Genomic DNA, 13,604 nt, shown 5'->3' with positions numbered 1-13,604 from the left:
TGTTGAAAAGAGAGGAAAGACCAGCAGGAGGTAATTGGACCCAAGAACTGGTCCTTGTCTGCTTTGGACTGGGGCAGGCAGTATAAATTTTTAAACCAAACAGAAGCAGGCGGGAAGGCTGAGGCCCAAGGCCTGGCTGCAAGGGGGACCCTCTCACCTGTTTTTGCCTCAACAGAGACTGGGCTGCGTCGTTTCCCATCCTGGATCCCAAAAAGCAGGAACTTATACTTGCGGGAGGGCTCCAGGCCAGGGATGGTAACCTCCCGTTGGTCTGCAGTCACTGGCACCACCTGGGGTTGCCCATGCCTGTCCTTATACTGGACCATGAAGGCGTCAAATTTGCCTTCAGGAACTGTCCACAAGAGGCCCACGGAGTCAGGGGTCACATCTGTCACTGTCAGCTCTCCCAGGCGTGGCTCCAGGGGGCGGTCAGGGGTTTCAGTGGCCTGGGTGGGTGGGAAGGGATCTAGAATCCAAAAGACACAGAACATGCCTGTTCTACAAAGGGGAGAAATCCTGGGCTCTGCTGGTTCCAAGGGAATCAAGCACTAAAATGGGGAACAGTTATAGTCCCTTCAATGATCAAGATAGGAAGCCAAATATTGTAGAATTAACAATACTTAAAAAAAAAACAAAAAACAATACTTGTGAGTTTGCCATCAAGAGAAAGCTGAGATGCTTTCACATCACCTTAGAGCTACTTCAGAAGCTTCAAAATTTTGCTTACATTCATCGCTACTTCTAAGTGTGGTAGTTTACTAAACATGCCACAAAGACTTGCTATTTAATGAACTAATGAAGAAGTCCAGGTATTTCCAAATCACAAATGTGAGTTTTTAAGAAATATTTTGGTAACTGTATATTTATCCCACAGAATCAAAAGAGGTTTGTTTCTAAGACCCTCCAGAGCTAATAAAAACCAAGGATGCTCAAGTCCCTTATATAAAATGGTGTAGTATTTACATATAATCTATGAACATCATCTCCAAATATAGTCCAACACACTACTTATGTAGTTGTCCCACTGCACCCAGTCAGGACAAGCACATTTAAAAAAAATACTTAGTGCCGAATGTGATGATATACCCCTGTAATACCAGCGACTGGGGAGTCTGAGATTGGAGAATTCCAAGTTTGAGACCAGCCTTAGTAATTTAGTGAGCCCCTAAGCAACTTAGTGAGACCCTAATTCACAATGAAAAATAAAAGGGTTCATGCCCCTGGGTTCAGTCCCTGGTATAAAAACAACAACAAGCCTTCAGATCCATAGTTGGTTGTGAAACCTGCAGACACAGAAGACATGCTGTATGTCAATATAATTGGTGTCCTTTTTAATCCTATACATTCTATTTTCTAGATTTTAAAACAATGCTCAGAGAAGGGATAGGGATTTCACCATGTGCCTTGGCACAAAAATTGTGGCAAACCTATGCCCAGGAAGCCATGAGGGGCAGGAGGGTCCAAGGGAGAGGGCAGCCTGTGGAAGGATGAGACTAGCATGGATCAGCAGGAAATACAACTCAGGCCAGATGGCTGGATCTCTGAGAAGATATTCAGGTATGTGTGTCATTTAACCCCAATAAAAACAGGCAGAAGAAGGCCAGGTGCGATAGGATTCCTGTAATGCCAGCTACTTGGGAAGCTAAAGCAGAAGGGTCCCAACTTGGAGGTCAGCCTCAGCAACTTAGCAAGACTCTGTCTCAAAAAATAAAAAGAGCTGGACTGGGGATGTAGCTCAGTGGTAGAGCATTTGCCTACCATGTGTGAGGCCCTGGGTTCTATCCTTAGTACCATACACATTAAAAAAAGAAAAGAAAGGAAAAAAAAGTGGGGGAAGAGGGGGGAGGTGGCAGCCGCATCCAAGTCACAGGGTTGTAAAATAGATGGGGAGGAAACAGCTGTGGACAATCAGAGAGGGTGGAAAAGAGAGAGAGAGAGACTGGATTTAGGCCAAATGGAAGGATGACATCATTCTGGCCTGGTGAGAGCTGGAGATGGGGAAGGCACTGAAGGGTGGGAAAGTTCTAGCTCCAGGGAGAGGCTAAGGGGTCGGAGAACAGACTAAGATGTCTGGGAGACTGGAAAGGGACCTACAGAGTCACTGAGGCACAGCTTGAGGGGCCTAACTCCTCAGTGAGGGATGGTGGCTAGGAGAAGGGTCTTAGGGGGCAGCTCTGGATAATAGGAATGAGAACTGCCTCACTCCCACTTACTCACCCATCACAGCTATCACAGAGATAGGGGGGCCATGTGTTCCTTGCCATGTAACCCACAGTAGTTCATCTTGTATTTTCCTGTAGGCTCTAGGTTGGGGATGGTGACCTTAAGCTGGTCTGCAGCCACAAGGACCTTCTGGGGTTGCCCATCCCTGTCCTTGTATTGAACCATAAAGGAGTAAAACTGGCCTTCAGGGACAGTCCAGGAGAGGAATTGGGGGCCACATCTGTCACTGTTAATTCCCCCAAGGCATGGTTCCAGGGGGTTTTGGTAGTTTCAGGGGTTGGTTCTTCTGGTTATGGGGCTGGGATAGAGTTGGCAGGGGACTGTTAGGAAAGGATCTTTCTGTTGCTTTTGCGCACCCATGGGGTAGTTTTGATGTAAAACTGCATTGATTAGCAACATCTCTCTGGCCAACTATCCTTCACTAAGTCCCTGCCAGATGTCTGAGATTGTGCTTGCTGGGGGAGGGGGAGCAATTGTCATCAAGATTGGAAAAATGGCTAAAATCCCATCAGTAGGTCAGTGACAAAATTTATATCCTGTCAGATACTTCCTCTATCCCCCAGAGTCATGTCTATTCAACATCTTCCTTGGATATATCGTTGGTCTCAAATGCAACAAGTCAAAACCAAGTTCCTGAGCTTCCTCTGACACCTGTGCCCTCTGCAGCCTTCCCACCTCAGTCAAACAACAACCTTGTTCTTCTAGCTGCTCTGGTCAAAATCTATGGTGTCATCCCCATGTTCTTTCTTACCTCCCACATTGTCCCAAGGGTAAGTCCTGTTTTCACTTTCTTAAGGATCTGGCTCCTCCTTACCTCCACCACCATCATCTCCAAGCACCATGGGCTCTTACTGGGTCATCACGACAGTCTCCTCATCACCTCTTTCCTTCAGCCCTAACCGCCTTTGATCTGCTGGATCTACAGCCAGAGGGGTCCTGTTACTACATTAGAGACCATCTCACAGTGGCTTCCTGCTTACTTAAAGTAAAAGCCAACTTCTTAAAATGGCTCCCAACTACCTATGTGTTCATGTCTCATGTAGTTCCCTGCTGCCTGCCTTCCCCTGACTCTATCCAAATCATGCTGAGCTCCCTGCTGGTTCAGACATTTGGGGCCTCTTGCCACCTGCCAGTCTCTGCATTTGTTTTTCCCTCTGTCTGGAACACATTTTCCCAAAGATCAATGTGGCATTCTCTCCCCTCCTTCAGATCCTTCCTTAGATACTGTGTAGCAAGGTCCTTACCACCTTTACCTACTGGCTTTGCTTTCCCCCACAGATTTTGTCCCCATAACAAATGGCACCACTGACATTATTTGTCCAAGTGGTTTCCTGTTCTCCTCTTCTAGACTGTGAGCTCCACAGGCAGCAGTTTTGCATTGTTCACACTGCTGTGTCCCAGTGCCCAACACACAGAGGGTCCCCCAGCAAATGCTTGTTAAATACACGAGTGGTGTGCTGGTCTGGGATAGAAAGACTGAGTTCAGAACCTGCCTATCCCCAGTGCTCCAGAGAAAGCCGAGTCTGGCAGAGAGGTATTTCATTAGTGACCAAACTGGAAGGTGGTCCCAAGAGGCAAACTGGTGGAGAGAGTGGCTGGCTGGGTGGGACTCCCAAGAGCCTGTTTCTCTGACTTCCATGGGAGGATAAGACTACACTCCAGACAAGTGAAATCTGCTTAAAATGGACCAGGACCCAGGCTTCAGGCAGACAAAAGTGAGTGTGGGTGAGAAGGGCAGGAACAGAGGTAGCTGAAGGGGGTGAGGGGACCAGAGCAATCAGCATATATTAAACATCTTCCTTGTACAGTTACCAGGCCTGGCATTTTCTTTCGTTTCACTTGCCTTTTGACCTTATTGGTTCCTGTAAAATCCGTTTCCTGCTTGTTTCTGCCTTCTCTGTACTTCTTTCCATCAGGGAAGAAATTGACCCTCATCATCAAGCCTGATTGTTAATAATTCGGCTTAACTGGAAAAGGTGACATTATAACTATTCATGTATATGACAGTCTCCGCGCTGCATCAAGGATAGTCTTTTGCCAGATTAGAAGTGTTTCTAACTAGCTCCATGCAGTGCTTCTCCTGGCAACGGTACAGCACATGCTGTGTGCCAGGCACAGCCCTCAGCCTACTCAGCAGGCTCCAGCTGCTTCAGCTCCTTGCTGCCCTGATGGTAAACATTCTGTCCCATTCTCTTTTTAAAGGGCCACTTCTATTTTATACAAACATGTAAAGTACATGTTTTAAAATATCTAGCATCTGCTGGGCGCCATGGCGCATACCTGTAATCCTAGCAGCTTTAGGAGGCTGAAGCAGGAGGATCACAAGTTCACAGCCAGTCTCAGCAACTTAAGAGAGGTTTTAAGCAACTTGGTGAAACCCTATCTCCTGGGTTCAATCCCCAATTCCAGAAAAGAAAAAAAATTCTAGCATTAGAACACGGACATACAGTGATCTTTCTATAGAAGGGTCTGAGAAAAAGTCAAATGAGCTGAGAAATCAGCATCCCTCACACTTACAACAAGGTGGACCATGTTTCTCCATCTTGAAGATGAGGAAGCTGAGGTTCCAGGAGAGGAGGTAAATTTCATAAGATCAAGCCAAGAATGGGAAAGCCAAGAATGGAAATGGGTTTATCAGATTTTTCAAAACTCAATCTTCCTCTATTGCACCACTTTAGTCACTACCTGAAAGGGCTCACCCTTACCCCACAGACCAAGGACAAGGCCACACAAAGCCTAGTGTGGCTACCTGGGACAGAGGGACAGGCCAACAGTCACCCCAGGAGAGACCTTGGCAGCAGGCTCTGGGCATGGCACAATCCTCTATTTCACTACATCAGGTGATGAGGAGGGTAAATTGATGAGGAGGTTCTTCCTCTTCAGAGGCAAAGAAAAGAATTTGGGAGTAGAAGGCTCTGGAAACTAAATAATCCAAGTAATTATGAAGTTGAACTTTGTGCAAGTACAGAAACCATGTTCTAGAAACCTATTTGTTTCTCTGTCTTTTAAGTTTTTAATATTTTCTCTTATAGCAAAAGCTGTTTTTAAAACATTTGTGCCTATGTTTCAGTAATCAAAGGGAAAAAGAGACATCCTTCACTGTGACCAAGCTGGGCAGGTCAGCAGAAGGGTCCCAGAGGCATCCTCAGCCTTGTTGGATGAGGCTCTGCAGACAAAGTGCCCAGGATAGGTCCTTATGCTGGCCAATGTGGCCCCATAATTGGCCTGAGACAAAGGGTGGGAGAAATATTCTTTTTTGCTGTAAAGTCACTTGCTGGATGATCATTAAAGAAAGTTTTGAGGGCTGGGGTCGTGGCTCAGTGGTAGAGCACTCACTTTGCATATGTGAGGCACTGGGTTTGATTCTCAGCACCACATATAAATTAATTAATTAAAGGTCCATCGATAACTAAAAATATATTTCAAAAAAAGAAAAATTTTGAGTGGCGCTAATGAATAGCCCACTGTCTGACACACATTATTACCAATTAAGTAGCTGACCCAGCCATGGGAACAAAGCAGATCCCAGAGTAGGGATAATTAATGACCATAGCAAGAAACCCAACACCATGTTTACGTTCTGCCAGGCCCATTCTTTATTTTTGGCACTGAAGATTGAACCCGGAAGTGTTTAACCACTGAGCCATATCCCCAGCCCTTCTTATTTTTAATTTGAGACAGGGTCTCAAAAAATTGCTTAGGGCCTTGTTAAGTTGCTGAAGCTGGCTTTAGACTTTGTAATCCTCCTGCCTCAGCCTCCTGAGCCTCTGGGATCACAGGCATGCACCACCACACCCTGTCCCATTTTTTTAAAAATACCTTTATTTTGTTTATTTATTTTTATGTGGTGCTGAGGATTGAACCCAGGGCCTCGCACGTGCTAGGTGAGCGCTCTGCTGCTGAGCCACAACCCCAGCCCCGCAGCTCCATTCTTAATACTTGATATTTGTTAACTCATTTAATCCTCACAATATTTCCATGAAGTAGGTATTATCTGCTTTTTAAGACAAAGAAACAAAGGAAACAAAACTGGTAGACAGTCACAAAAACTGGTTGTAGCCCCAATAGATGTAGCCCCAATTCCCACCATGACCTGCTCTTACTAGGTCTTCCCAAGAGGCAGAAACTCGTGGCCTCACTGGAATGAGAGCAACTGGCTACAGAAAGTCAGGATCAGCTGTGAGAGGGAACTGAGTCAGACCCTTCCTCACTTACCAGTCACGCCCAGAGTAGACACGGGGCCCACACGGTGGCCCTGGTGGAGCCCATATAGGTGCATCTTGTACTTGCGTCCAGGCTCCAGGTCCCCCACAGTGGCCTCTCTCTCCTCTCCTCCAACACGCACCACCTGGGGCTGCCCATCCCTGTCTTTATACTGGATGGTGAAGGAGTCAAACTGGCCTTGGGGCACAGTCCAGGAGAAGCTCAGGGAGTCAGGGGAGGTTCCTGTCACCATCAGCTCCCCCAGCAGTGGCTCCTCGGTGGGCTCTGGGGCCTCCGTGCTGGGTTCTGTGGGGCTGGGGTTCTCCACCTCTATAGAGCTGGGGGTTTCTTCCACTGCAGCTGAGAAGGAAAGAGAGAGAGGGTGAGGCAGGCTCTCTAAGAGATGTGCCCAGGTCTTAAGGAAGGAGTGAGAAGCTGTGGTCCCCACTGGCAGACCTGAGGTCATCCTTGGGGCTTCAAGGCCTTGCTCTGCTGAAAACTGACAAGCATGCCCAAGCTCCTGGTCAGCTGTAGGGAACTGGGGAAGCCCCCAGCATAGCACAGGTCCCTTTGGTGCCTCCCTTCCCAGGAGGAGACAGAGGTCAACCCCAGGGGAAGCACACAGGGGACCACAGTTTCAGCTACAAGCAGACCTGTGTGGTTACTCAACTAAGCCCCTGCCACCATGTCCTGTTCAATTATCACCAAAGAATTAGAGGGTCAACTTCCCACCAGATCACTCACTTGTCACCCCAGTGGCAGACATGGGGCCCACACGTTGGCCACTGTGGAAGCCATACAGGTGCATCTTGTACTTGTGGTCTGGCTCCAGCCCTGAGATGGTGACCTCATCCTCATGCCCTGGCACCCGCACTACCTTGGACTGTCCATCCCCATTCTTGTACTGGACCAGAAAGTGGTCAAACTGTCCTTCGGGCACTGTCCAGGAGAGGCTCAGGGAGTCAGGGGTGGAGTCTGTCACAGTCAGCTCCCCAAGGCGTGGCTGCTCAGGTGTTTCCAGGACTTCCATGCTGGGTTTTGTAGGGCTGGGGATCTCATCTACAACCTCCCGTGGGGCTGAGAAAAGACACAGGGGCACACAGGCATTAAGGGTGACTTGGTTTGCCATCAATGGGAACAATGTAGTACATCCAGCCTACAGATATGCTCCTCCAGCCAAGGTGCATAGGGGCTTGTGTAGCGTTTGGTATTAGCTACCCAGGCACTCATGGATGGAGAAGGATCAGCCTGTCTGCTGGTGGGAGTGTGCTGGTGGTTCAGAAAGAAGCTGATTCGAAAAGACAGGACCCCTCTGAGGATCCTTCCAGATCCTATCCCTGACAGTACTGACCTCAGAAAACAGAGGGATGGGGAGGATTTTTACCACCTTGTCTACTCACAGGGTGCTTTGGCAGCCCCATCCCTCTTACCAAAATGAAACCATGGAATGAGTTCTTGGTAAGGCTTCCTCTCCAGGCCTCCTCCTCTCTCCCCTTGAGCCCTTAGATTGAACTGCTAAGGTAGGGCTCTGGCCAAGAGTAGGGGAAAGATTCAGATGGGCAGGGGCTGGAGAGGGACCTGCCCTTCCTTGGTTGGCTCTGAAATCACATTCCCACCCACAGTCCCCTCCAAGGAGGTCTCTGCAGGGCTCCATGGACTAGGTAGACTGTGGCAAAAGGGAAACCAGCCCTTCTGTGACCCCTCCTTGGTTCAGGGGTGCTATGTAAGGGAAAGGAGACTGAGCAGGAATCAGGCAAGAATTAGAACCCAGGCAAGGATGGGAAGGCAGGGAGGAGAGGAGAAAAAAGAGGTTACTAGAAAGAGCAAGAGCAATGAGGAACAGCCCCAGTCTCCATGGGCCAGACACCACTCCAGGTACTGAATGCATGTTCACTGTATTTTCTAACAACTCTGTGTAGTGGTCACCATATTACCTCCATTTTACAGAAAGGAAAGCTGGGGCTCAGAGAGGTTAAGTAACTTGTACATAGTCCCCTGGTAGGAAGTTGCAAAGCTGGTGTTCAGAACCAGTTGGTTCCAGAGTCCATGCTCCAAACCACTTTGCCACACCACTTGTTGGCAGTGGCATCTTGGGCTGTGATCATGGCATCCAACAGAGAGGAGCTGGGGATGCGGAGGAACAGGCTGGGGTGCAGGGCTGAAAGTGAGCCCTTTACTCCCCTGCAAGATGGCTGGGAATCAGGGAGTTGGGCTGGGAAGAGTCCTCTCCATGCAGGAGGAGGCCAGGGAAACATGATTTCCTTATCTCCTGGATCTGCCACCTCTGTACAGAACAACAATGCACTGAATAGTGACACAAGTACAGAAGTGACTAGGTTCTAGCTGAGGCCCAGAAGGATCCCACAGTAAAAAAAGAGAGTCGAGAATACAGTGGTCGCAGGTAAAGGCAGCCTGGGGTGGAGGGATGAGTAGAAATACTTGGAATGAGTTAAATTGGGGCCTGCTCTGAGATGGAGAAATAAGGCTGAGAAAGAGATTAGGAGCTAGAGGCTGGAAGAGGAGTTCTGGAATGTGGAGGACAGAAGAGCAGAGGGGAAGGAAGACAGCAGAGGCTTTGTCAAAAGAGGAGCTGAAAAAAAGAAGGTGGAGCTGGCCAGGTCCCACTCAGAGTTCGGGGGTAAGCAGGGAGAGAGGCCTGTGCAGCTGACTCACCCGTCTTGGCTACTATAGACACGGGCCCCACACGATGCCTGCCATGAAGCCCGTAGAGGTTCATCTTATACTTCCGGTTGGACTCCAGGCCAGGGACTGTGACTTCATTTTCATCTCCCCTGACAGGTACTGCCTGAGGCTGCCCCTGCACATCCTTGTACTGGACCACGAAGGAGTCAAAGGGGCCCTGGGCCACAGTCCAAGACAGGCGCAGGGAGTCTGGGGTCACGCCAGTCACCATTAATTCCCCCAGAAGGGGCTGCTCAAGGGACTCAGGGTGAGGGGGCTCTTCTTGCCTCTTTGGGGCTGTAAACAAGAGGATTCAACCAGATGCTGAGTTGGAAGCCTTGGATTGGGGTTTGGGGTTTAAACATAGTACCTGAGGGGGGAGGTGTCACTATTCTATTAGTATTAGAGCTGAACTCCTGTGAAGTCTAGTAGAGCCAGAGTATGACACACCTTCTGGGCCTTGGGGAGTAGCTGAATAGAATGGATGAAGCCCAGCAGTGTGGGAGAGGCTGGCTGCCCCTCAGCCTGGGAGCAGGGCCAGAATGGTGGAGTCAGCCACCTTTCTGGGAGGCCCCAGCTGGCTCCTAGCTGACGGTAAGTGTGCAGAGAGAGAGAGGGGTCATGTGGGGGGCTTTGGTGGCAATACTCACCAGTAGTGCCATCAGCCATAAGGGGGCCATACCGCTTCTTATCGGCAATCCCAAAGAGAGTGAATCTGTACTTGTGATCAGAGTCCAAGGGGGAGATGATGACTGATCGCTCAGGTCCTTCCACAGGTACCACCTGGGGCCGTCCATCCTTGTCCTTATAGTGGACTATGAAGGAGTCAAACTGACCCTCAGGGACAGTCCAGGAGAGGTGCAGTGAGTCTGGAGTAGGGTCTGTTACCCATAGCTTTCCCAGACGGGGTAGGGTTTCTGGACTGGGATCACTCTGAGGCACTAGGAAGAGAAGGTTGAGAGAAGGTGGGTCACAGCAGAAGGGGGAACCCATTTCCCACATAGGAATGTTGTGTGATATTGGGCAGGCTATTCAATGCACAAAGGTGCATGACCTAGGGAGTACAAGGGCACTGAAATCCAACCATCACTCTGCTTGCCGAGCTAAATACCCTGCAGAGGAGGTTTGTTCACTTAAAAAAGGGTGCCATCATCTAAATGGCACAAAATCCCTGTGGATGCAGTGCTGACTTTGTCACAACCAAGGGGTTCAGAAAGTGGGGCACCCAGCCAGGCCTTCCCTTATCTCCACAGCCAGGAAAACTTCCCCAGTGCAACCTCCACTGCTTCCAAGCCTAACTCATAGCTGGTTTCTCCTTGAAGAGAAAAGGATAGATCCTTGGGAAATTGTTGGTATCAGAGGGTGGCACTATGTGCTCTGGACCCTCCTCCTTGGGGCTTCAACTCACCTGCCATCCCCACTCTGTATAACCAGCCCCTGACTCCCTACCAATGTGGCCTTCAATATTTAAACATGCTCTTGTCCCTCACCCCCACATTCTGCCTGCATTTTTCTCTAACCTCTACCTTCCCTCTTTGCTTTCTATTCCCAGCCTAGATTTCCAAAAGCCACACTAACTGCAACCATGTCCCAACCCAGCTCCACCCCTCTGTCAGGCAGCTCCATGGTGCCAGTGTGACCTTACCATTGCTAATTGCCATTCAGTAGCCCCTGAATCACTCTTTCAGAATCTGGACCTACTGACCACACCCTCTTTCCTGGCATCCAGGACACCACTCTCCTCCCTGGTTCTGCCCATCCCTGACAGTCACCCCTCAGGCTACCCCATGGGATACTCTTCCTCTGCTCCTGCTTGGAATGTTTTTGTCCCCAGAGTTCCATTGGCTCACCTCTCCTCCCTCTGGCTCCTGCCTTCAGACACTGATGCCCAGGCCCCTCAGCAGGCCTTCTCTCTGCTCTCTAGGCCCACCAGGGCAGCAATTGGAGGCCCTGGCCATTTTCTACTTGGGTGACCTCCCCTCCCTGTGCTTGATTCTCCTCATCCATGAAGTGGCATGCCTTGCCAGGCTGCTCTAAGCAGTAAGTATGATCATTCACTTAGAACATCTTGAAGGCATCTGACTCAATAAATGTTCAAAAGGTGTTTATGGAAGCGTTCCACGCTACATTGTTCCCCAGCTGCTGCTCCCTGCCTCAGGGAACAGAACTGATCTGGGAACCCAGGGTTTGCCTGGGCCTCTTTGCTTTCCTTCACTTTCGACATCCACCCCACTGCCATCATCCCAGCCAGGCCCCCATGTCTCACCAGCTGACTCACTCTCCAGTCAGCCTCTACAGCAGTCACAGTACTATTTGTGAGATAAACACCTAATCACTTTAAACGGCCCAGAGGTTCCCTGGGGTCCTCAAATGAGGTCCACACCCTTCGCACAGCAAAAGAGCTGTAGACCAGGCCCTTGAACTCCCCACATGTCTTGTTCTCCAGCCAGAGGAAACAGTGACATTGATTCTCCTAGGGACCACTCCCTCCCGCTGCCCCATACTGCTTTCCCTTTGGGATGCAGTTCAGGCCTTGCTGCCTGTAGCAAGCCTTCCTGAGCCCCAAGGCAGCTTCCCAGAGCATGAAGAAGGCCTCTTTTATGATGGTACAGTGGGCAGGTATGGGGTGTTTCTTCTCACTCACAGATCTTGGCTTCGGCCACTAAGGGACCATGCCTCTTCTTGTTGACGAGCCCATACAGGACAAATTTGTACTTTCGGCCAGGTTCCAGGGATGTGATGGGGGCTGAGCGCTGAGGCCCCTCCACTGGCATCACCTGGGGCCCATCTCTGTCTTTGTACTGGATCACAAAGGAGTCAAATTCCCCCTCAGGGACTGTCCAACGCAGGAGCAGGGAGTCAGAGGTCACGTCGGTCACTGTCAGCTCACCCAGGCGTGGTAGACCTAAGGACTTCCTAGGCTTCTCTCCATCCCTGTCTGGGGTTATGGTGGGGGCAAAAGCAAGCATGGTGGACTCAAACCATTTCCTTATCCCCATTCTCCCTCCCTCTTCTCTGCCTGCTTTACTCCATCCTAGCACTGCGTCCCTTGGAAACCTCCATCTACCTATCCCTCAGCCCTCTATGACCAACCCTCTTGGGAAAGGGAATATTTCCCCCCTCAATTTCTATTCCCTTCCTTGTGACAACTTCCCCACCTCTCACAAAGCTTAGCTCCTCTGCACACCAGGATTTTGGTGGGAGTTTCAGTTCTCCTTTGGTTCTGCCTGAGTTTTTAGCCACCCCACTGTTGCTCCAGAAGAGTGTGAAGGCTCCCTGGCCCATCTGAGCTGCTCTCTCCCCTGCCATCCCTCTCCCAGTGGTCAGCTTGACTTAGAGTTGAGGTGAAAGTCAGCCACCCTTGTCCCATAGGGAGGACCAAAAGGGATGTGAGCCAGGTACCCCAGCCCTGTCTTTCACTGGTCCTGAAAAATCCCCCATCTCTGAAGTCCTGATGGCTGAGGAGTTCCAGCCCTCAAGGAGCCTCTAACCCCAGCAGAATCTAGCTGATGGAACCATAGGGTTCTGTCCACAGCAAGCCAGACTCCCAGGGAGGAGTATCATGGGCTGAGGGATCTTTGAGAGATCTATAGGGAAGGGTAGGGCAAGGAACAACCAGAAAGTAGGGGGCAGACACAGGTCAAAGAAAGTTGCAGGTGGTGGCCAGGAGCTTACAGCCTTTCTCCTTGGATTCCTGTCTCACCCTCTGACTTTTTTCCTCCCACTCCACCACCCTCATCATTGTTCTAAGATCCCCTCCAACTGTCTTCCCTCTGAACCCAGAATCCTTTTTTCTTCTACAACCCAGCCCCCAACATCAGCTCTTTCCTTCACCGGCTCCAGAATCCCCATCTCATTTCTGAAGTTCTGACTTCCCCAGTTTCTCCCCCAATCTCAGGACATTGATCTGAGCAGAGTTCAGGAAGTACCCATAACGCCTTGGTAGGTGATGGGAACAGAGGGCTTGCCCCCAGGGGGGATCCCATGAAGTAACAGCTTGTAGGGGGCTCCAGGAGGGGGCGGGGGCATCAGAGCCTGGCGGACGTCCCCTGGCAGCAGTTCTTCATGTGCCCCCGGGCCCTCGGGCACCTGCAGGCGCAGCTGGAAGTGGGCAAAGGTGTCGGGCTGGGCAGTCCAGGTCACACGGAGGCGCCCTGTCTTGTCTCTGCCCAGCACCCTCAACTCTCCCAGCTCCTGGGGGCGCTGCTGCAGGAGAGGGGCCTCAGCCCCTTGGGTCGTCGAGGGGCCTGAGGGAGGAGGCTCATCAGTAGCCCCCAAGAGGCCCGAGGGTGAGGACCCTGGGAAGGGGCAGAGCAGGGCAAGAAAAACAGGAGAGTGGAACATGAGAACCAGAAAGGAATTCTCAGCCTTTTATATTCCTGGGGAACCTCCCCTTTTATATTCCTGGTCCCCCCGCCACATCCTCCCAAAGTTTTTTTCTGTCTTTCAAGCACCCCCATCTACCATTTTCCTGAGCAGACAGGCTTGTGCTTAGG

General features: G+C 50.4%; 1 protein-coding gene across 6 annotated transcripts in view; it reads right to left on the bottom strand.

The window, feature by feature from the left end:
- The window catches only part of Tnxb (tenascin XB), a 63,283-nt gene that overhangs the window by 32,721 nt on the left and 16,958 nt on the right, over positions 1 to 13,604 (bottom strand). For 3 of the 6 annotated variants that reach the window (XM_071613507.1, XM_071613506.1, XM_071613505.1), the window contains 7 exons: positions 13,038 to 13,406; positions 11,753 to 12,046; positions 9,759 to 10,049; positions 9,100 to 9,405; positions 7,171 to 7,503; positions 6,439 to 6,786; positions 158 to 466 (listed from right to left, as the gene is read on the bottom strand). In XM_071613507.1, coding sequence (XP_071469608.1) covers positions 158 to 466; positions 6,439 to 6,786; positions 7,171 to 7,503; positions 9,100 to 9,405; positions 9,759 to 10,049; positions 11,753 to 12,046; positions 13,038 to 13,406 — 2,250 coding nt within the window. The remainder of the gene's footprint in view (positions 1 to 157; positions 467 to 6,438; positions 6,787 to 7,170; positions 7,504 to 9,099; positions 9,406 to 9,758; positions 10,050 to 11,752; positions 12,047 to 13,037; positions 13,407 to 13,604) is intronic. The other 3 variants (XM_071613508.1, XM_071613510.1, XM_071613511.1) reach the window with 3 other exon arrangements.

This window comes from Marmota flaviventris, chromosome 6 (assembly GCF_047511675.1).
Source record: "Marmota flaviventris isolate mMarFla1 chromosome 6, mMarFla1.hap1, whole genome shotgun sequence".
Lineage (NCBI taxonomy): Eukaryota > Metazoa > Chordata > Mammalia > Rodentia > Sciuridae > Marmota > Marmota flaviventris.
Note: the sequence above shows the minus strand (reverse complement) of the source record. Positions and strands in the feature narration are given on the sequence as shown.